Consider the following 24132-nt stretch of genomic DNA (forward strand, 5'->3'; position numbering starts at 1 on the left):
TTCTGACTCTCGTCGAGGACAGACGTGTTTTCCTCTCGCACCTCCTGTGTCAGCCCTTCCCCAAGGCTTTTTGTCCTGTCTGCCCGAGAGGTGCATTCTTCACCCTTCTGAAGCCGCTGCTTTTCTGCACTCTGAGAATGGATCTGATCAGCTGGTCTCTAAATTCGATTGAGTCGACTGGAGGGTCAGGCGTGGAGTCGGCTGGAGGGTCAGGCGTGGAGTCGGCTGGAGGGTCAGGCGTGGAGTCGGCTGGAGGGTCAGGCATGGAGTCGGCTGGAGGGTCAGGCGTGGAGTCGGCTGGAGGGTCAGGCGTGGAGTCAGCTGGAGGGTCAAGCGTGGAGTCAGCTGACCAGTCAGGCATGGAGTCGGCCGGCGGGTCGGGCCAGCAGTCGGCCGGCGGGTCGGGCCAGCAGTCGGCCGGCGGGTCGGGCCAGCAGTCGGCCGGCGGGTCGGGCCAGCAGTCGGCCGGCGGGTCGGGCCAGCAGCCGGCCGGCGGGTCGGGCCAGTGTGTTTCGGATACCACCTTGGCAGCAGGAACGGGTTGGGGTGCAGGCGGCACCCTTCTGGGAACCGGGACGGGTCGGGGTGCATCCATGACCACCACTGGATCGGGCTGTGATGCGTCTGGGACCACCACCGGAACAGGATCGGGTTGGGGTGCAGCCAGCACCCTCCTGGGAGCAGGGATGGGTCGGGGTGCAGGCGGCATCCCCCTGGGAGCCGGGACGGGTCGGGGTGCAGGCGGCACCCCCCTGGGAGCCGGGACGGGTCGGGGTGCAGGCGGCAACCCCCTGGGTCGGGGTCTGTCCATGACCACCACTGGAGCGGGTTGTGGTGCGTCCGGGACCACCTCCGGAACAGGAAGGGGATGTTGAAGGGGACGTCGGGGCCGACGGAGACGGCCCCCCGTCATGACATGACGGCTCCCTCTAAAGCTAAGATTGATCCCACTCCAGGCATAAGAGGAGAACAGGGCCTGGTCAAAAACCCAGTATGTCCTGGTCTGCTCTGCTTCTAGGCAGTAGGCCTCCAGAAGCCGCATGTCCCGCTCTGCTGGGTCCAGAAAAAAGTCTGGCTGGTCCATTCTGTCAGGGTTGGGGGGGCTGGAGAGCAGGTAGGACCCAGAGGCAGGAGGCACACGGTTCCAAGGCAAGAGGGTTTATTGAACAAAAAGCGCTGCAGAGCAGGAAACAAAACTAGAACTAGACTCACTGTGGCTTGGCAAGAACAGGAAACATGGCAACATCCAAGACATAAATGACACTACTACATGAAGACGTTAAGACGCTAATGGACCAGCACAAGAGGAAGGGAGAGACGAGACTTAAATACAGACAGGGCAGACAAGACACAGGTGAACAAGATCAGGACAGATAGGGACAAGGAAGTAAAACTCAGGAACATGATAAAACAGAACATCTTTAAAATAAAACAGGAAACAGAACCAAACATGACAGAACAAGAAATAAAGCAAAAACCAAGACAAAAGAAACCCAAACCATGACAGGATGTTTAGCTGTGAGGACCCGTAGAGTGAGCAGCCAAAAGACAAAAGAAGTATATGATCATGGCAATCAAAGTAAATTTGGTTGATTCATTGATGTAGTAAAGGATCTGCTCCATGAAAGCATAATAAAACTAGTTGAAACTATTTTTATTTATGCAACTGTTGCAAACCAATGAGGCAGGATTTTAAAGATAGGATCCAGGAAAGAGCAAAGCTTGGATTAAACATTGGTAAAGTTTGGGAAAATAAGAGAATAACTTGTACATTTTGGACAATTTTAATAAATAACCAATTATTGTATTTGTATAAATGCTCACATTATGAATTATTTGCTTGCACATTGGTCTGACATTATTGCATTTTTCCGAACTCAAACAAGTTTGTGCAGAACATATTACCGTAAGAGTAGTCATTACTAACCAAAAAATGTATTTACTCTCAGTTAGTGACAAAAGTGTTTCCTAACTCTGCTCTAGTAAAGTATTGAGCCAAACAAAGATGTGGATCATTAATAGAGCTTTGGGCATTTTGATTCGAAATCCTCTGTGTTGTTGCGACCTTTCCTCATTTTGCTATTGCACTTCACCTTAGCGTAGAAATTTTACGTAAGACTTTCAGTGAGTTCATATCGGTTACCCCTGGTTTATTGAACCCGTCAACAGGCTCAGCAGCAAAACATGTAGTGATGACTGAGGTCTCAAGTGGCTTGAAGCAATCAATATGGAAAAGATTAGCAATAAAACAACAGTGGAGGATGTACTCGCTCAATATCATGAAATCTGCTGCTTCTTTTTTTGCTTTTCTGGTCTCAGTTTTGTTCCACTTCAGTCCCCCTGTTTCCTTTCAGAAAATAAGTACCAAAAGCATCAGCTTCATCAGCTCTGCTGTGTGTCTGAAAACAACTATCTTATGTATGACATTCTGTGAGAAGCTGATTGGATGATGCTATAAAGTCCCACTCTGATCATCATTTGATAAATTGTAAAAGCATTCCCAGATGTATTTGAATTATGATTATGTAGTTTTTGGCCAAAAAAAAAACAACTTGTGGCGTTTTCAAGGACACGCAGAGCACGCAGGAGTTCATCAGAAATTCGCCTCTGAGTTGTGGGCGGGACAGTTGACTCATAATAACCCCCCCCCCCCCCCCCACTTCCATTCATCTATCTGTTTACATCGTGTCCCACTAGCTTACAGCCTCTCACAACCCCAAACTAACATTCGACTACAAGAGGATGCGTCAGAATGGAGCGGAGCAGGGAGCTTTGGCCCACCCAGCATATTTTCTATGTAGGTAATAAGCTCTTTTTCAAACTGGCTTTTTTTCCTCTGCTCCTGATTAACAGTGATTAGAAATAAAGAAATACTCAGAAATGCAATTTTAAGCTTAACTTCATCAGAAAAAGGCAGCAAGAACATGGTTAAACACATTTTTCATCGGAGTGGGTCTTTAACATTTTGGAGAGTAAACCAAATAATAGATGAAACAGACAAGCTCTAAAACTCAACGTTTTCAGAGCATAAATAGTTCTTCAGTAATCAGAACACACCGAAGACACATTTCAAAAGACAGTTCAACAACCCTTGGCCATGGCAGTACTCTTTAATCGGATTGTAGAGATTATTTGCTACACTTTTCCGGCTGCTTGTTATTCTGGCTGTGAAAATGCAGAAGTCTTTAGGTGGTGCATCTGGTAAGCTGTCTAGAGAAAAACACCAAAATATCCCAAAGCCATTTTTAGATGGAAAACAATATGCTTTTTTTTCCACAGTTTCTAATTCCTTATAGCTACGATTTGCTTTATGCAAATCACACTTAAAGTGTCTCTCAAAATCTGCTTAAATCTGGCTTTAGATGTTTAAGGAATCATTGTACTAGGTTTAGAAGTAAAAGGAAAATGTAACTATAGATTTTTAAAAAGATGCAGGCTGCTCAGAGCACAAACACTAACTCTAATGTGATATTTTTATATTGACCGTTCACAACTTTCATTGATAAAATCACAATGTGTAAAAAGTAAAATAAAATAATATTATGGCATCTTAATGGGGTGTCATTAATATCAACAAAAGGTTTTTGCATAGAGAAAAATCCCAGACCTAAACAATTTGCAATAAGGAATTAGAGATGGGAGGAATCCAGCAGAATGACAACAGAATGAGCATCTATCTTTTCATCTGAGTTTGGTCAGTCTCTAATTCCTCCTTCTTTGTGTTTTACAAAACCCTCCCATGATACCTTTGGGTGGATTACAGAAAGTACAGACTAAGCCACTTTACATATTTCCCCAAGCACAGGGTCAAAACCTCACAAAGCAGCTTACTGGGGGCGGTTCACAGAGGTTTTTCAAACAGTTCACATTCTGATAGTTTTGCAGTTTTTTGCCAACATGCTCAGTAATCTTCCCTCTCTGCAAAGTTTTCTAATACAGGGAATACCAAATGATTATGCATATGTAGATAGATAGATTGGTGTGTATATATGTGCACCAAGGCCACTTTAAATGCAACTTTAAAGTTGAAAACTTATACAATATTTTTAGTCTAAAACTATATGTTTATGTACTAATAATGAAAAAACTACACAGTAAAAGCACACCAATTTTTGTGAGATGACATTACAGGACGTGCAAAACAAGGATATACAAGTCATGGCCTGGAATTATGCACCAAAGTCACGTTATTCTACTTCAAAGTTGACAACTTCTAATATACCTTCACTCAAAAATACTATGTTTATGGACTAATAACTGAAAAAATGCACAGTAAGAGCAGACAAATCTTTGTGAGAAGAAAGCTTGTTCAGTGAATTAATTTTATTATGAAATCAAAAAGCAGTGCAATCATGTTTCATGCTCTGCTGTAAATCGTGTTATGGGTGCATGACATTTCTAAAGCGTGGCTGGTTTAACCATGACTGAGCAAACCGTGGCCCATGCTCTGTGGGCAGGGCGTGCTTGTGGATACTGCAGCCTGAGTGGGCTTGATCCCGCAGGTGGGGACCACAGACCCGGCAGCAGGCGCTGACGCAGGACGGCTGGGTCAGATGAGGTGTCTTGGACGCACAGAGGCCTCAATAAACGCTCCTGTGGGTGGGAACGGTTCTCCACCAAGGACCCGGCCCGCAGCGGGGCTTCTGCGGAGAAGAAAGAAAGAATAAAATAAATTGCACTCAATTTAGCTAAACACAGTGATGTATGTCTAAGAGGATTTTCTATTGGCCGTTCTGCATGTCCTTCAAGTGACGTATTACACGGTGAGAATGATGATTCGCTGACGGATTTAAAAAATATATTTTTTCCTTGTTTATTTATCTTTGATGGTCCACGATCTACCATCACATCTAGTCAATCGCGATTGATGTAATGAGAAGATGTCTTTCTATATGTCACATAGAAAGAATGGCCACCCAAAGTGGCTGTTTGGATGTGAACTGCCTCCCACCGTCATAGATATTTTGCTTAAAATTAAAATCTACTGGGTTTAGGTCAGGGGAGAATGGGGGCCACACCATCAGTTTATCTCTTTTTATGCAGCCAATGATGCAGATGTATTTCTTGCAGCATGAGATGTTGCATTGTCCTGCATAAAGATGAATTTGTAATGGTAAGCACAGTTCTTCTTTTTGTACAACAGAAAAAAAGTGGTTAGTCAGAAACTCCACAGAATCTTCAGAGGTCATTTTCACACCTTAAGGGGCCAACCAGCTCTATCCTCATGATTCTGGCTCAAAATATGACTCCACCAACTCCTTCTTGATGTCGCAGCCTTATTGGGACATAGTGGCCATGCATCTACCAACCACCCAATACTCCTTCCATCTGGACCATCCAGGGTTGTATGACACTCATAATTGAACAAGACTTCAGTTTCGAAGCTTCGAGAAATGAAAGCAACTAATGTAGCATTTCTTCCCATTTGTGATTAAAAATGTATACAGTAAAATAAAAATAAACTGCAATCTGTGTTTGTGCTTTTTTTGGCTTTAAAAGTCACCAGCAATCAAAATCTCCAACACCTGAAGATGTTTTTCATGTTGCTTTTAAAAAACGTATTGGATAAATGACCTTATTCCACCGGTTAGCATCCTTAGGTTTTCTGGGTATCTACATTTGAAATATTTTTGTATTTGTTCCATGGACCTTTATTCTCCGTTGAGGCTTGTGTATGTGGCAGTACATGTGCGAGCGAGTGTGTGTGTGTGTAAGTGCAGCCAGTTGTAACCCTTAAATTTGGAAAGCTGCCACTGCTCCAAATTGAATTTTGATATTGGCCTGGGAAACAGCATTGCAAGTGAAAACGATACCTTGCACTTCTATCAGCCAAGACTTTGGGTATGGTGCCTCTCATGGCAAAATGAGATGGCCATCCTTGTTGCTTTCATTTCCAGAAGCTTTAAAACTGAAGCTTTTTCTCCATTACTGTCTCTATCTCAGAGTAGTCAGACAAATTTAACTGAAAAAACATTTAATATCAGGGAACCATTTATCCGTATTTGCACAAGTCAAAAAATCAGCCTTGAAAAGCTTCTAGGTGCTTGTATCTCTTATCAGGAATGCCCTCTACCAGCACCATTAGGGATAATCAATTACACAGCAACAGATTTTAAGAATCCTAATAGCACATGTTAATTTATAGAGGTTGACTGTCATCTGAATAATGTGTTGTGCTGCAGTATATGATTATTTACCTACATTATCATGGAATACTGCTTCACAGCCTAATGTGCAGACCAAAATGGTGTTTAGGGGATGATACATTATACACACATGTGGCAGGGTTATTTTCCCAAAACAACTCAATAGGTTTACAGGTAATGACTTATTCTCCAGCTGTTTACTTCGGAATAGGCCAATTTAACTTGAAGGTGACAGAAAATGGGGTTTGCTTTGGGTTTTTTCTGATGACACCAACAAAAAGAAAGAAAAAAAGGAAGGAAAAGTATGCTGTGTTTGAAGAGGTTTTTATTTTATATATACATCAGGAGAAAAGGGACCTTTCAGGACACATTTGTTTAGAAATAATGCATTTAGACTCCACTTTGTACCACACATTTGGAATAAAAAAAAAAACATTTGCAAAATGGGCTGCAGGGTGACACAAAAGGCGCTAACTGCGCCTTTTGCGTCACCCTGCAGCAAGAAGGCCCCCAGTTCAAGTCCCAGGGACACCAATGGGGAGTCTGCATGTTCTCCACGTGTATGAGTGGGCCCTCTCTGGGGACTCCAGCTTCCCCTCACCGTCCAAGTAACTAATAACTAATAACTTTCATAGGTTAATTGGTTACTCTAAATTGTCCCTAGGTCTGAATGTGTGTTATTTGTCTCGCCAGTCTGTCGCAGACTGGCAGCCTGTCCAGGATGTCTCCTGCCTTCGCCCACAAGTGGCTGGGATAGGCAGCCTCATGATCCCATAAAAAACTATATAACTAAATTTTATCTTTGATTAATATTCATAAATATATTTTAATATTATGTATTTTCTCACGGATGCTTTTATATGGCAAGAAACTATTGTTTTTGTTTGATTTAAGTTGGTTTTTATGTTTTTTCTTAATTATTATTAATTCATTAATGCTATTGGGAAATGAACGTTTCAGATAGGCTTTCACACATGAAAATGGGACAAAAAAAACCTTTGCCAGAATGGGCACTTAGGGCATCTGGGCAAAAGGGGCAGGTGCTTGAGAACCCCCACTCTCCACATGCCTGTGTAACCGGATCACTTCTGCATTGTGTTTAAGGGATTCAAAAGATGTCAGGACACAGCAGCACCCTTGGAGACCACCTCTGTTTATTGTGGATCTCTCCCGCTCTCCTGCTGGACATAAAACAGAAAGGGGAGAGGGAAAGCAAGCGTCAAACTTATAAAGGGAAAACCAGCGAAGAAGAGCACATTAAGGAGGGGCTACCAACCCAACAATGAATACAGGGGGAAAAGAAACTTAGGGACAGCCAACATTTTGTGTCATTAAAACAAACAGATCTCGTCCTGTTACACTTGCCCTCAGGAGTGTCCATCAAAAAATCCTTTCCTCTTCTCTCTGTTTCCCTCTTGAGGTGTGTCTATGCCTATTCCAGTGATTGGCCTCCTCAACGAGGACAAGGTGTTCGTCGACGGCAGCTGTGTCCTAAATGAGGAGCGCTTCATGCTGATTGGTTCCTTTGTGGCCTTCTTCATCCCACTGGTCATCATGGTGGTAACATACTGCCTCACCATACAGGTACACTCTTGTGTGCTGAAACTTTTGCTCCTGTTTCCTGTTTTTAACCCGCCATCCTGCTTTGACCTTCCTTCCTGTGCAGGTGCTCCAGAGGCAGGCAACTGTCTTCCTGTGCGAAGCGAAGACCTCTTCCCAGCAGCCTTTAAACACACCAGTAATCACAAACACTCTACAGCCGCCGCCGAGTGCATTCCACCTTCCACAGATCAATATGCTCGCCCCTCCCGACTCACAAGGTAAACCGGCAGCTAAAAATCTATGTCACGATACCCACGCATGTTATCACTCTCCAACTGGAGATAAAAACAAACGCTGTTGGTGAGTTTCATCTTCTTTCCAGTGTGCCCTGGATTAGTTTTTTATTGTGCTTTTCCTCTCCTGGAGAATTGTATCACTTTGATTAAACCAAGAAGAGGCACAGGAACTGACTGATGGCTTTGCACTTTTGACTCCTGGGAGAATTGTGTAAATTCTAATGCTTCAAACGCTTCTGCAGTCTTTAATTGGCTTTTAATAATAAGAGAGGCTTTAATGAAAGCTTAGCACCAACTCCTCTTTTTCATTTTTTATAACACTCGTGGACTTTATAAAACTCATTATGTCCTATTTTGACCAGACATAACCTATACAGAGGCTTAATGAGTGAAAGTACATATAGTCTAATAACAAAGCTTATTAAGGTGGATATCTAAACTTCAGTGTTTCAGAGTATTTTTCTCTGACTTCTTTAAATCCTTGCCTCAAAAGCTGATTTGCAGCTTTGCTACTTTATCCAGAAATGTGTCAGTACTTCGTATGAATCTGGTTTCTTGTAGGAATTTTACATTTTTAGACAAAAGAAAAAGAAAAACTTTAGCCGTCAGCGTGATTTTGTGTAGTTACAATTAAACTTCTGAACATAAATATAATGTTGGTCTTTTTTGTGTACAATATATCAAACATGTTGTATTTTTGTTTGTTTGTTTGTTAAAGAATTACATTCGATCAAGCACAAACATTAAAACAAATAGTAGAAAACAAATTACCGTTTAGAAAGAACATTATTTTCTTTTGTTTTTGTGAGGTTACATGAAATTGCATTTTAATAAACTGGAAGGAAAAACAACTCAATCATTCATCTTCTAAACCCGTTTTGTCCCTTTCGGGGTCACGGGGGTGCCGAAGCCTATGCTGGCCATTCGTGGCTGAAGACAGGGGACACCCTGGACAAGTCGCCTGTCTGTCACAGGGCCACACACGGGGGCCTTCTTGCTGTGAGGCAAGAGCACTAACCACCGTGCAGGAAAAAAAACTACCTAGCTAAAATTTGTACTAAGGGCACTGAAAATTATAACTGAAAACAATTGCAACTTTTATTGCAACTTTTAGGAAAAAAAGGCTGCATCTTCAGGTTTCAAGCTAAAGTATTACAAAAAATGCTTGTGACACTGTGGAGGGAATTTAGATGAATTCAAACTACAGAGTTTCTATTTTCTTTTTACATTTTAGGTTGCTGGTGTGCCTTGTGATTTTTGTCAAGGAAAAAATATACTTTGGCTCAAAAAATATTGAAAAACACAGTTATAATGAAAAACAGCATAGTCATAATTGTAAGACCACTGGGAAAATTATAAAAAAACAGACTGACAGATGATCAGAGGGGGATTATAAAGGGCATACATCATGCAAATTGAACTTGTTGAGCTTTTAAGTGCATTATAATGTTCATTCCTTGCAAAACAACCCCAAAGTTGAATTTTCATCCATTTGTGCATTTGAGTATTCCTCTCTGAGCACCAGCCCCTATCAACCCAAGAAAACGAGAGGGCTCTCACATTGTCATGTAGATAAGTGAGAAACAGCCCCTTCCAGGAAGAATCTGCACTGCCAGCACTGCACCCAGGCTAACAAACACACCCACTTTCTCCGCAGAGCTGGCAGTGATCGGCAAACCACCTTTGAACGGCTCCACAATATGCACATCTCAAAGTTCGTATGCTGTCTGTTTTCATGCGCAAAATGCAGACACGCTGCTGAAGCTGGCTCTAGGTCGACGTCATGAAATGTGGACTGTACCCACAATGAGCAAAAGAGGGTGCCTTTGAGATCAAGTTGTCTTACTTCCATGCAGGAAAAACGGCTGTGAACTCAGTTTATTTTAAAAACTTTCTTTAAATTGTCTTACATTATCAAATAAATGGATATGGTTTACTCTGAAAGGCTGACAAAAAGCATGATGTAGGTCCTTTTACACGGGCAACACCTAAATAACATTGAAGTATTTTAATTGCATAGGGTTAAAGAATTACGGTTGTTGAAATAATGTTAAAGGGTTCAAAAAGTGATTGTTGATTTATTTTATTATGTGTGTGTGTTGTCTAGAATTGTGGTGTGTTTGAGTTTGAGTTGCATATTAGGTCAGTAAAAAAGCCTGACTTTTTTCTTTTTTTTCTAACTTGTCCTGTCCAACAGTTGAGCAAACAGATGAAAGCTGAACGCCTCTTGTGTTGGACATTTTTACTGTTACAATAGGGGTTATGAATCTTTGGACACACTAGGTGTATGTTTGAACTAACCCCTTTAGTAATTTAGGCTAAACTTTATTCATCGTACTTACATTTGTAACATTTTTTGTGTTGGACCAGATGGAAAAGAAAAGAGAGGGATGCCAAAGTAGAGGGGGTAGGAGGGTGATTACAGTAGGGGGTGAAACCATGAAGCAGCATAAAGCAACAAGTTGCTGGATTTTTATAATCATCATCAGGGTTAGGTTCGGATGTAATACAAATCTAGAAGGGGCGGGGCCTGTCCACACACACACTCAAATGTTATAAACATAACTGTTGGCTCCAAAAATGTTCACCTACAGACAAGCCATCATGTACATAATACAACTGATGTCCACACACGTATATTTAGGCATTCAGACCTACACATGTAATAGCTTAACCTTTGATCCCCTGCATAAGGCCAGAAATTGTTATTTGCTTTTCTTGCCTGATTAAGTGTTTAAACGAATTAAACGTTTCTCGATGCATGCTTTTGCTCTCTATGGAGGATTTTTAACAGTGTATGTGCTGATTGTCATAAGCTGGGTGTAAGCATAGCGCCCTCTCTGGTTATATATCAACGTTTGCATTTTTATGATTCTTTGTTTGTTTTGTAAACAGAAACATAGCAAAGTCATTCTTTAACACAACGCCTTTGCAGTTGCAGGGTTGACTTGTTAGGAGTATGAAAGTGTGAGTTGTGATGGTTAGGGTTTGTTGTGTAGTCACTGATCAAGCCTGTTATCAGTAATTTCATTTTTGTACACATAGATTTCTATAGGGGGGATTCCTGAAAAGTTTGGGGAGAAAAAAATCCTTCCAACTACCTAAAAATAGTATTTTCATTGAAACCTGGATTTGGAGACCGAACAGGTGACACTGACAGTTATTAGGAGGAAGAAGTCGAAGAAAGTTTTTCTTTTTTTTTCTCCCAGCAGTGATCTTATCAAATCATTTTAGAGCAGCATATACATAGCTTGATCCATTTAGAGATAAATGTGCAGGATATGGCCGCCCTTCCACATGCTCTGCGTCTGTCCAATCCAGACAAGAAAATTGTGAATTAAATGCCCACCTGTCTGCCACATCCCTGCTTTCCTGCAAATTGCCAGCACCACTGTTAATAGCAAAAAGCTATTGCTGTTATTGATTCCAGCACGGGCTGCACTTTTCTTTGAAACCATGAGGCTCCTCATGTTTCAGATTTGCTTTTCAAAGCTAAAGAAAAACCTCAAAAATAAAATTGCATACTGTAGGGTATTTCTACTTTAATATTTATATATTTTAAGTTCCCGATCCACAAGTTGTTGCTCTTCTTCCTTTCCTGCAGAGGTGAAGCCAGCAGCCCCTCAGAGCAGGCGAAACACTCTAAGCTGCCTGAAGGGGGCCGAGCCCAGCATTCTGCTCAGTGCCTCCACCTCTGACAGCATCAGCATCATTCCCAGCTCTGAGGTGGCGTCACAGCTCAGTTCTCCAGCCGCTGGGCCTGGCCGGAGTGATGCGTCAGGTTGCCACGGACGACGGGGGATGATGCAGGCCATAAAAAATGAGAAGCGGGCTTCAAAGGTGAGAAGGAAATGTTGCACTACAGGTGACCATGCTCGCTACTCACTTGAGACCCAATCATCTAACAGATCTTACTTACTTTAAAGGGAATTATATTAAAAGATTGACAGGAAAAACTTTCAAATGTCTCTCAGCTTTTACTCTAGATAACTTTGAAAGATTACTCAAAATAATCTGTCCTTTGGGCAACACACACATTGAGAAGACCTTTTGCGCGATATTTTCTTCTTCTTGATGCCTCAAAGTCTTGATCAGTTAACTGTACGGCAGTGGTTTTTGTGTAGACACAGACATGCTTCTTGCTAAATGTAAACCACCTTTAAAGACCCACTCCAATGAAATTTGTGTTTTTGGTGTTTTTAACATGTTCTTGCGGCATTTTTCTGTTGATTTAGGACACATATGAAGGACATATATGAAGCTTAAAATTGTATTTCTGAGTATTTTTTTATTTAAAACGTATATCAGGAACAGACATAAGAATGGTGTTTGAACAAGATTTGTGACGTAGAAGGCAGGCCACGAGCTCCCTGCTCCGCCCCATTCTGATGCATGCACGTGCAGACAAATAGATCCATGTGCGTCTTTGTTTTTCTCGTTCAAGCTGGCAGCTGGCCCAAAACTGTACGGCTGGATAGCTCCAAAATTGATTTTGTTAGGTTGGAGGTATGAGAGGCTATAAGCTAGCAAGAGTGTGTAAACACAAAGCTCTCAATAATGGGGTGGGAAAAGGGACCCAACCGACCCTGGTTGCTCTGCCCCCAACTCAGAGGCAAATTTCTTATGAACTCCTGTCGCTCTGCAGAAACTATGTCCTATAAACAACAAAGTTTTTTATTTTTATTTTGCCTTATAACGGTATAATCATAAATAAAAGAATGCTTTTACAATAGATCAAAAGATTATCAGAGACTGGAAGACTGGAAAAAAGTAAATGACTGCATGTTGCCTGGTTTAGATGTGTCAGAAGCACCTGTTCAACAGAGAGGAAAAACTCATGCCACATTCACATCGGGCATGTTCAGCATATGGGTTGTTGCTACACAATACTAGCACATGTTCACCACCTACAGTTGGAAGAGGCTTGGTGTGAAATGTTGAAGTAAAATGCAAAATCTCTAGACCAGGGCTGCTCATTCCTGGTCCTCGAGATCTACCACCCTGACTGTTTTCCAGATCTCCAAGCCCTGCTATCTGCTGATTAGCTCAATCAGATGTCTCCAAATTATGATTTAATGAACACACTTGATCCAGGTAATCAGCAGCAAGCAATGCAGGGAGAGCTGGAAAACAGGCAGGGTGGCAGATCTCGAGGACCAGGAATGAGCAGCCCTGCTCTAGACTCTTGCTCCAGGCTTTTTCTTTCACAGCTCTATTCTGATATATGAAAGACTTGGTGTCACATAATACCGGCTGGGCAAAAGCCACAATTATTAATTTCTCCTCCACGTTCAATTTTCAAACAGTTGGTACTTCCGTGAATTAAAAGGCAAACCATTCATCATTACCAAATCCGGAACCCTAATTAGTTAAAGTTCGATCTGGTGTAATTTTAAAGCGTGTTTATTGGATGCACATTTTATAAGTAAAGCCCGATAACTGTGTTAGAAACTTGTGTAGCTATAGGTGAATGCAAGAGTTATGAACATGGTAGCGCAAAATGTGCCTTTACCCTTGTTTACTGTTTACTAATGAAAAGTGGCCATTTGAACGCGTATTGCCAAGGACGTTGTGAGTGTCGTTGTAGACTGAAACTTTAGGCAAAAAAAGGCAAAGCTTGTTAAATGTTGAGCTTTTCTTTGAGTAAAAAGCCCTGCTGGATGTCGGAGAATTTAATCACCTGACTGGTTTAATATGATGGAAAGGCCAAAGTAACTCAAATATCCCTTCTTTACAACAAAGGTAGCTGGAGGACATCATCGCATTCACAGACAATGGCAACAGAAGACCACATCAGCTGTCACAGCTGTCAGCTAAGAACAGGAAAAAAGGCATCAAGTGACACAGGCACCACATTTCACAACAGACAAAGTGTTCAGGTGGCAGTGTCAGACTTCAGAGACCATATCATGAAAACAAGCACCCAGTTTGTTTTGTGTCAAACACAAATATGATTAATTTACCAGTCGATCTTCGTTTGAATACTCCCCTATCGTCATGAGCTCTGGGTCATGAACGAAAGAACAAGGTCCCGAATATCATCGGCTGAAATGAGCTTCCTTTGTAAGGTAGTTGGGCGCTCCCTTAGAGATAAGGTAATAAGCTTGGTCACCCACAGAGAGCTCGGAGTAGAGCCATTGCTCCTCCACATCGAGAGGAGCCAGTTGAGGGGACTCGGATATCTGATCCAGATGTCTCCTGGACGTCTCCCTGGGGATGTGTTTTGGTTGAGAGAGACTGTGTCTCTCAGCTGGTCGGGGAATGTCTCGGGGTCCCCTCAGAGGAGCTGGAGGAAGTGGCAGAGGAGAGGGAATTTTGGGCATCTTTTTTTATGCTGCTGCCCCCCCAACCCGGTCTCGAATGAGCGGAAGAAAATGGATGGATGGATGGATGGATGGATGGATGGATGGATGGATGGTTGTTTTTTCTTTCTTAAACCATTCTACATCACACATTCATCGTATTGTAGTCCAGTTTAAGTAGATTTACTTAATTAGTGCAAAACTAACAAGCATATGGTGTCACACTGGAACGTCTCTACCCAATACTTGCACATGTCTTTGAAGCTGGAAGAGGCTTGTTGTGAAATGTCCAAGCAGTGCAAATTTCTAGAATCTTGCTCCAGGCTTCTTCTATCACAGCTCTCGTAGAAGATACGAAAGACTTTGTGTTATATAATTCCAATAACACAAGTTCAACTGTTTCAGCTTTCATCACCAGATCAACGGCCATGTGTTTTGTTTTTAGAGCCCGAACACTGACTTAAAAACCTGTGTAGCAACAGATGAGTTTTGAATGTGAAAGTCCGAAGGATTTCGTTTACATAGACTTTTCAATGGGAGTGGTTGCTTGATGGTGCATTTCTGAGGCCGGTGTGAATGTAGCATTAGGAATAACACAATAAGTAACAGTGCACTAAGTCTTGACTGGGGACACTGATTACATCAGCTTTGTCATTGGGGTTTGTTCCTCAAAGACCTTGAAAATCTTCTACAGTAATTGAATTTGTTCCTGTCTGTTAAACAGTGACAGTTATTTGTCTTTCAAATGGCATCATGAGTGGAAAGCTTCCATTACACTATTTCAAATGTTCCATCTGAAATATTCAGAGCAGTTCATTTCTGATGTTATCCAGCCAGACAATTGGGTCTGTGACTGTGGCTGGAGTCACAAAGTTTCTCCCAGCATTGGCTCCAATAAATTCAATTATGTTTTAGGTAAAGAAAAAAATATGTTTTTTTTGTGTGTTTTTTTACCTCAGTGAAGATAGAAATTCTAATGGGAGATGTGCAATTAAAGAGATTTCGTATAATAATAATCATTTTATATTCTGTTTTTATTTTGTCAGAAAAAATGAAAGAATTAACATGTACATTTTATTATAATTTTTCTGCAATTAATTTCATTTTCAAATGATTTCTTTTCTCTCCAGGTTCTAGGAATAGTTTTTTTCCTCTTCCTCATCATGTGGTGTCCGTTTTTCATCACAAACGTCACCTTCGTCTTGTGCCGTGGCTCCTGCAATGAGTCACTTCTGCATGACCTCCTCAACCTCTTCGTCTGGGTGGGCTACATCTCCTCCGGAGTCAACCCTCTGGTGTACACCCTCTTCAATAAGACCTACAGGAGAGCTTTCTCCAGCTATATTCGCTGCCAGTATAAAGGGACCAACGCTACTGGACAGGGTTGTAAGAACCTCCTGGCACCCCCTCAGTGCCCATCACACGCTGTGACCCCGCTTCTGATGGGCAGCCAAAACAAAGCAGGGGTGGACCGTAACAGTAACTGTCGCAATGGCAGCAGGGGGGACAATGGGAGGCTGATGGTGGACCCAGAAGACACGACGGACGATGGGACACAAATCGGATTAGTGTCACACAGTCTCTCAGAATGCCATAAAGTTGAGGCACTTTCAGAAACAGAGCCAGAAACGGATTTGGAGCAGGAGCTGTCAATCATCAGCTACAGCCCTGCTTCCAGAGAACACACGAGCAGCGTGTGATGCTCAGTGTCGCGTTCTGTCTCTCTTTTTTTTTTTTTTTTTTACTGAACTGAAAAGCACTTTGACAGCTGATGCTTGCAGACTGAAACCTTTCTGTAGGGTTCAGCTGCACACCTATAAAGGGGACTCTTGATTAAAGAGCCTCAGCTCTCTTCACAGAAGGGAACTACTTACACATGAGTAGACAAAAAAGGGAAAGGATAAGGGAATCAGGTGATGAAAAGAGGAATTTTGACCTTTTGATAAGAAAAACAAAATATTTCAAATTTCCCGCTTGTAGATTTTTGTTTGTGATGAAAAAAAATGAAAGCTTTATATGTATGTAAATGTGCTAGTCAGTACTAGATTAAAGGTTAACCTCAAAGGGGCTGTGTAATAAACCCGAACAAGGATAAAAATGAATCAGCCAGTATAGAGCCAACACTAAGACACCTTGGGTTACAGCAAAGCAGCCTTAGCAAAGCTGCTTAAGTGAGTCCAGCATCAAACCACCATTACGTCATTGTGGTTAAACCACACTTCCAGCCCCACAATGACTTTAAAGGTAGTCTGAGCTCTTGATAATGCAATCTCAACAAAAAGTGTTTTGTGAGGGCCGAACTTGGTGGCAGCAGCAGTGATCGCTGCCTGAAAGAACCTTCTCAGCATGTTTAGTCAAACCATTCAGTGATTATTTCTTTGAAGAAAACTTTCTCAAGGCTGCCAAAGTTTTCTTTGAGATGATGGAGGCACAAAAATGTGCCCAGTGCTCTGGTGGAGTCACAGTGCCCTCTGGTGGACACACTGGCCTCTGAGGTTGAGCTGGAGTATTCAGCAGGATGTTTAAATGACAAGGTTAATGGGTGCATTTCTTACCCCCACACAAAGAAACCCACTATTCCCATCTTCTCTGCTCTTTTCAAGATAGTAGAGAGTAAAAAAAAAAGTTTGTTAATTTGCTGAATTTGATTTCCACCATTTTTATAGTTAAAGGACCTGTACCATGCAATTCATTCATTCAGTCATCTTCTAAACCCCTTATGTCCCTTTCAGGGTCACAGGGCTGCAAGAGTCTATCCCAGGCAGGGATCTGGACCTCCTGGACAGGTCGCCAGTCAGTTGCAAGGCCACAAATCACACACCCATGCTCACTCATATTCACAGCTAGGGACAATTTAGAGGAACCAGTTAACCTATGAAGCATGTTTTTGGACAGTTTCCCACGCGGAGAACATGCAAACTCCACACAGAAACGTTCCCCATTGGTGTTCTGTTTCAGGTCCCCCACCATGCTATACCATGCTATGCTTAAGCCTTTTATAGTAAACACTATCCAGGTATGTGATAATATATTACCTTTGACACACAACCAACCTGGAAGTAAGACTGATCTCTGAGGCACCACCTTTCGCTCCGTGTGGGTGCTGCCCATGTCATGACGTCAACCTAGAGTCAGCTTTGACACCGTATCTGTTTTTGGCCCACAAAAACAAACGACATCAAACGTTTGCAACAAATGATGTGCATATAAACTTCTTGAGAAATGAACATTATAATGCGCTAAAAGCTCCAAAGATGATTTTGCATGGTAAATGTCTCGTAAATAAAGAAAGGTACGGTTAGACAACACTCTGCCTGAGTTTTTATTTAAATATTGAAGATGGGCTACAAAAACCTCGTGTACATCTGTATCACGCAGATCATGGACAAGTCAAGTTGTTCCTGCAACTAAAAGGTTAATACCAAAAGACTGAAAATCATTAGTTGGATCTGTTCAGCAAGTTCGGTTTTGCTTGTTCTTTTACCTTACAGGACTAACAAGTTTCTTATGATTACAATAATGAAGATAAAGTCTCTTGTCCAAATATACAATGACTGTACCGCCTACAGTTAAGCTTCAGACTAACCCATAGGGTAATGGCTCATCCATTGATCTACAGCTACCTCTCCTCTTCCTGTTAATGTTTTTACAACAATTCAACGTCAACAGCTCCTCCATAGAACACTGGCTTACAAAACACAAGGTTGCATAACAAGAGTAATAGGAAGAAGTTGCTTGGCATACTTTTAATTCTACCATTGTTCTCAGCTTTGTTCATAAACAAGCAGTCATGGCATGACTTTTAAAGGGCCGATATCATGCAATATCAACTTTTTGAGCTTTTAAGACTATAATGTTAATTTCTCACGAAAAGAACCCCCAAAGTGGTATTTTGATCTATTCACGCATTTCTGAGTATTCCTCTAAAAACACACGAAAACAAGTGGGTTCTCATAAGCTGATGTAGGCAAAAGAGGAACAGCCCCTTCCAGGAAGAGCCTGCACTACCAGCATCACCCCCAGGTTGACACACGCAAAACCCACTTTCTCTGCTGAGCTAGTGGTGATCGGCTAAACCTGGTCATCATAATGGTGCCATAGGACCTCCTTTCCTTTTTGAATTAGGTGATTTTAAACATCCAGCATTAGAAAAGGCCAGACACAGCTGTTTTCCACACTCAATTCATCCAGTTCTGTCAAAATTAAACTTTGTTTACCGTGTTAGTCCAAAACTAAGTGTACAAGTGGGAATGGATTCATGCAAACTCAAACAAATCCATCTGAGGAGGTGTCCTCGGCCTGCTTACACAGCTGCTCTGGCTCCGTCATGATGTGAACATAAACCGTTCCAAATTTGACTTAAGTGCTAACATTATCGACCTTAATTGAACTGACAAGCTACCAACACTGAGCATTGAAGATCCACTCCGATCATCTTTTGATCTATTGTAAAAGCGCAAGCCAAAGTAAAAGAGAAAAAACAGTTGTTTTGCAGATAGGCAGTAGTACACTAAAAATTCTCTTTGGTTGTGGGCTGGGCTGTTGACATGGAGCAAACCAGCCCTATACTTCGCATCATACATCTGTTTACAAGCCATCCTCTCCGGCTAGCTTACAGCCCCTGTAAGCTAGCAGGTTGGGACTGACAGTGAGCCCAGCGTGTTTCAAGTCCTAAAATAAGCTCTTTTTCCAACTCAATTATTTCCGCCGCTCCTGATTACCTATTTGAATAAATAAATAATCCGAAATGCAATTTTGAGTTTAATTTTCTTTCAATTTGTCCTCTATTATCAGAAAAATGCCTCAAGAAAAGGAAAAAAAACACAATTTTATTCAAAGTGGGTTTTTAATAAGAAACTGTTTCTCCCATGGCAAAGACAGTGTCAACAGCCCAGCAGTCGAATTTTCAAACTGTAAAATAGCATCCAGAACAAAGTAAACTAACTTTAGTACTGCTGCCACTGAATTCAAAGTAATTTTCAAAATAATTGAATTACTTAAATACAAGACCTCTATGATTGCTTTACTGATTTCTGGATATTGGTTGGGGCAACTGTTGCACACATCCCTCATATTTGTACATTTTAATCCACTTTCAATGAAAAAACGAACCGGAATCAAATAAAAACGATAAAACCCACCCTTAATCCTGACCAAAGAAGAGAACCAGCAGTCTCTCCTGGTGTAAATGTGGCCAAAGTGAGCTTTCCATTGACTTAATGAATTATCTGGAGAGAAAAAACTCGCAACCTCCAAACATTTGCTTTCAAATTCCACCAAAAAAAATAAAACAAAGTTCCTGGATATTATCTTTTGGTACATGTTTTTTCCCATATAAACCAGTTATTCAATTTAATTCTATTAATTAACTATCTCTAAAATGATTAAGGTTTATGCAGCCCTTACCTGGATATTTCTCAGTCAGTCTTTCTTGTTTGTTTTCAATAAATATTTGTGTTAATGGGTAATTGACTACAGTGGATAAAAATAAAAAAAACAACAACAAGCATAACACCTAGCTTTTTTATAGCAAAAAGTATTCCGTCAACCATCCATTTGACAGCACTTCCTCTCATATAATCATGCATCTCAGCCAGCAGACTGCTTCTGCAAAGATGTAAAAGAATGAGAATCTCTGGAGCCCAGTGGATTCCAGCTGTGTCAGAGATGTCAGTCGTATTATGTCAAAATGAAAGGGAGTTAGAACAACAGTAAGTCAGCCATGAATTGGAAACATAAAATGATGGAGTGGGGTCAGCGATGGCTGCAGCACAAAGGTCAACCACTGTCTGCAGGCAATCCTCAGGCCTCCAAACTTCATTCATTGGGCCCTTCAAAAGAAGTGTGTAAGGAGCAAATTAGAATGAGTTTTTTATGGTTGAGTAGGTTAGATGATGGAAGGTGGGTGGAGTTTAGTTTGCACCCTTGAATTATGAATGCCATGTCAGTTCAGTTTATATACATGTAAAGGCAGGTGAGCGAAAGTTAAATATAAAAGAGATAGAACTTGATATTTTGCTGATGTTTAAAAGTTTGATTTAAACGTAAACATTTGTACAGAAAAGCAGAAAGAAGTACAATAAAAAGTTAAGTCTGCCTATCAGAAGGATTCTGAGTTTCTTCAAAGTCAGCTTTGAAGAAGTGAAGCTGCATGTTATTGTTTTTATCCTGATTTTCAAAACTTCTGTTTTGCAATAAGCCTAAATTAGCTGGGGGTGTTAGGTAAAACTTAAACATGAAAGGATAAAATTAGATGTTTTTTTTTTTTTATTTAGTTAAAACTTTTTTTAAGACACGAATAAGACGATCAGAGCAAAATTTTACGCAGATTTGATTATGGTAACTTTAAAGTTTAAAATTGTTAGGATTTCTTTTTTCATTATAAAAACCTCAGTTTGAAACCCTAATTTGAAAGAGACTTAATCACTTCCTGCCTTTAAACTTTGAAGCAATTTGATTGAAATAAAATAAAAAGTAGGTAAATATCGTAAGGGATTGCCCAAAGAGATCACTTTTTCCAGTTTATGTCTATGTGTATTTTTTTCCAGTTTAAATATTTTTTCAGACAGTGAATTATAAATAAATGAATAAATAAATAAATAGCAATTATGCAGCAACTGCAGCAATTATGCACCTAACCTAATGCAGCAATTATGCATCAGAAAATTTTGAGCAAACTTAAATCTAAACCTATTCCCAGATTTCTATTTAAACATTGTTCAGCATAATGTGTGCAGATGTGTTTGTTACGCCAAATGAGCATGATTTAGTGTGGCGCAGTGGGAAGAAGGCCCCCAGTTCAAGTCCCGGCTGGGGTACCTGAAACAGAACACCAATGGGGGACTTTTCTGAGTGGAGTTTGTATGTTCTCCCTGTGCATGAGTGAGTTATTTCGGCTTCCTCCCACCGTCCAAAAACATGCTTCATAGGTTAATCGGTTGCTCTAAATTGTCCATAGATGTGAATGTGAGCATGCATGGGTGTGTGATATGTGTGACCCTGCAACAGACTGGCGACCTGTCCAGGGTGTCCCCTGCCTTCACCCACAAGTGGCCAGGAGCTCCGGCAGCCCTGTGACCCCGAAAGGGAACAAAACGGAAGAAGATGAATGAATGAACCATAAAAAGGTTTAAAAGGAAACTAATTTTTTTTTTTTAGAAAATATGAGTCAAACTGATGCTCCATCTCTCACCTGATTAATATGTACAAAAGATACATCCATATAGTATATACAATTTTATTGGTATTTTTTTCTTGTATGAAACAATGATCAAATGCTTTTTACTGCTCTTGGACTTGTAAAAGTAATGCTTCATTGGTAGACTGAACAGCTCACACCATTGATTTTCCTCCGGTCATTGGCTGCACTCCCCCTGTCTCATGAGGATCCAGAGCAACCTCTCAACGTAAAAGAAAACCCGCTTTAATTTGAGACACAGCTTTGAAGGTAATTTAGTGAGCGTGATGAGAAAGTCAAGTATGTAACAGTTTGGAGGCTGGTGCCAGCATTCCATTTACTTCACTTCATTTCTAAAGTTCCAGTTAAACTTGTTGGAACAACAAAAATGAATATTTTTAACAAATACAAGATGGCAGAAGATTCACGCCGTATTTTGATCTGTTCACGCATTTCTGAGTATTGCTCTAAAAACCTGCGCTCTGAGCACCAGACCCTCCCATGAAAACAAGTGGGTTTCCTCAAGCTGAGGTAGACAAGGGAGAACAGCCCCTTCCAGGAAAAGTCTGCATTGTCAGCACCGCCCCCAAACACCCACTTTCTCTGTGGAGCTAGCCGTGATCAGCAAAAATGCTTTCCTTTTATGTGCACAATATGCACATCTATCTTTGCAGAAGTTTGGATGTTGTTTGTTTTCATGGCCGAAACACAGACACGCTGCAGAGGCCGACTCTAGGTTGGCTGCATGAAATGGGCGGCACCAATATGGAGCGAAAGCCGGTGCCTCAGAGATTTAGTCGTTTTACCACCGGGTTGGAAAATAACTGCCGAAAAAAACTAATAATAATACACAAATGTTCTGATGTGTGCCAAAGGTAATATAAATAGCTAATATAAAATCATATGGATGGATATTGTTATACTAATATAAAAAGCTTAAGATTAGCATGGTATTGGCCTTTCAAGCATCACAATGACACTTTTCAAAATAAATTCAAATGTACCGGTAATTAGAAAGGTCAGTCTTAACAGAATAAAAAGCTCTACATTTTACAACCAGCAAACATCAGTCTGCTCCAGCATAATAACTAAGTTCCCAGTAAAGCTGTCTGTGTGTGGCTCATAATTGCTGCCCAAGATGGATTTTGTGGTGTGTATTGATTGTGTTCAGCGCAGTGATTTAAACCAGAACTATTTAGATGAAGACAGTCACTGTAAGAAAGCCAGTGGAAACATGTCAGATAATAATTACGTCCAGGGTTGGTGTGCACAGGCAAAACTGGACCGTTTGTTCATAGACTTCCTTTTTAACAGACAGCTATGGGTGTCTTTCTCTCATCTCTTTTCTTTTTGGAGTATTTAACGAATTTTACTGTATATTTCCAATGAAGCTGTATCAACAATTAAAAACAGTTTGATATTATTAAAAAAGACTTCTTTGTTTTTTAGAAGTGTTTCTGTGTAAGATCAGTCTGCTCAAAAATGTCAGAACACAGAGTGCTCAGGGGTCTACAACATCAGGCTCTGGAGCTCTTTTACCCCTACACTGTGGCTCTCTAGTTATTTAAAAATACAAACTTTAATTTTAAAAAGTAATAGTAAAGTAAAGAGTAAATAATTAGTAAATTAAAACAAAAAATAAAGTAATATAGGGTTCTGACTAAAGTACCAATAATGCTACCAACAATCCATCAAGCGGTTTGTCTTTCAAAGTTGAACTAACACATTTTGAAAGATTTGTGTGTGCCATGAGACTAGCTGCAATGCTCATACAACACTTTATGTACCAAAAACCAACTTCCTATCATTACATTAATATCCAATCCTGACAGAAACATGTGCAAACACTTAGCATTTAAAAGAAACATGGGGACTTGAGATATATTTTTTTCAATGTTCAATGAAAAGTTAAAAAAACTACAAAGCAAAACTGTTTTCTTTCAGATATTGTTAAAAATGTAATGTCCATATATGAGTTAGGATCTAAGGCCAAGATAAACGTGGGAAGTTAAAATCAACGTTAAGACATCTGAAGAGACAGCTCTTGTTTTAACAAACCATCAGTTTTCCACCTATGATTTCTTTTTTTATTGTTATATGTTTTAAAAGATACCACCTCGCATATGAAAGGAATTATTTTAGTAAGGTGAGAACTTTAAGAATTTTAAAGAAAACAGGCTTTCTGCGTTGTCAGTCACCTCACACCTTGCAACCTAGCTCAAATAAGACAGCGCCGTAATTCATTACATCCATTCAGGAGTCTGTCTAAGCAAAGCTATGGGTCACATTAATGAAAAAGTAACCAAAGATGAAACCCTGCTTCTGTAACAGAGAACTGATTGTTCATGAACAATCACATAAATAAAGAGAGCTGCGTTATTCCTTCAAGGTCTTCAGTAGACTAAATTAAATGGAAACGAATTGGTAGAAAACTCCACTCTCAGCAAAAATGATTAAAAGAGATCAAACTCATTAAAATTCTAAGAAAACCTACAACAAAATATGGACAGAAGCAGAAAATCAGCTTTGGCAAGATATGGAGGAAACCAAGAATCTGAAGCTCACATGTGGGAGTCCACAATCTGCTGTTGTCCAACACTATTTCAGAAAATTGGCATTGCATCTTTTCCAAAAACATTTAAGACATTCTTTGAGAAAGAGCTGAAGAT

The 24132-nt window shown here is 40.7% G+C and overlaps 1 protein-coding gene across 3 annotated transcripts in view; it reads left to right on the plus strand.

Moving 5' to 3' along the window:
• The window catches only part of htr2cl1 (5-hydroxytryptamine (serotonin) receptor 2C, G protein-coupled-like 1), a 249902-nt gene extending 232830 nt beyond the window's left edge, over window positions 1–17072 (plus strand). For 2 of the 3 annotated variants that reach the window (XM_078935955.1, XM_078935956.1), the window contains 4 exons: window positions 7567–7730; window positions 7813–7966; window positions 11589–11824; window positions 15417–16963. In XM_078935955.1, the coding sequence (XP_078792081.1) occupies window positions 7567–7730; window positions 7813–7966; window positions 11589–11824; window positions 15417–15986 (1124 nt within the window). In that variant the 3' untranslated portion in view covers window positions 15987–16963. Of the gene's footprint in view, window positions 1–7566; window positions 7731–7812; window positions 7967–11588; window positions 11825–15416 lie in introns of all 3 variants that reach the window. The other variant, XM_078935954.1, reaches the window with a different exon arrangement.
• Window positions 17073–24132: the final 7060 nt, after the last annotated feature.

This window comes from Oryzias latipes, chromosome 18 (genome assembly GCF_053564925.1).
Source record: "Oryzias latipes strain Hd-rR chromosome 18, Olatipes_Hd-rR_3.1".
Classification (NCBI taxonomy): domain Eukaryota; kingdom Metazoa; phylum Chordata; class Actinopteri; order Beloniformes; family Adrianichthyidae; genus Oryzias; species Oryzias latipes.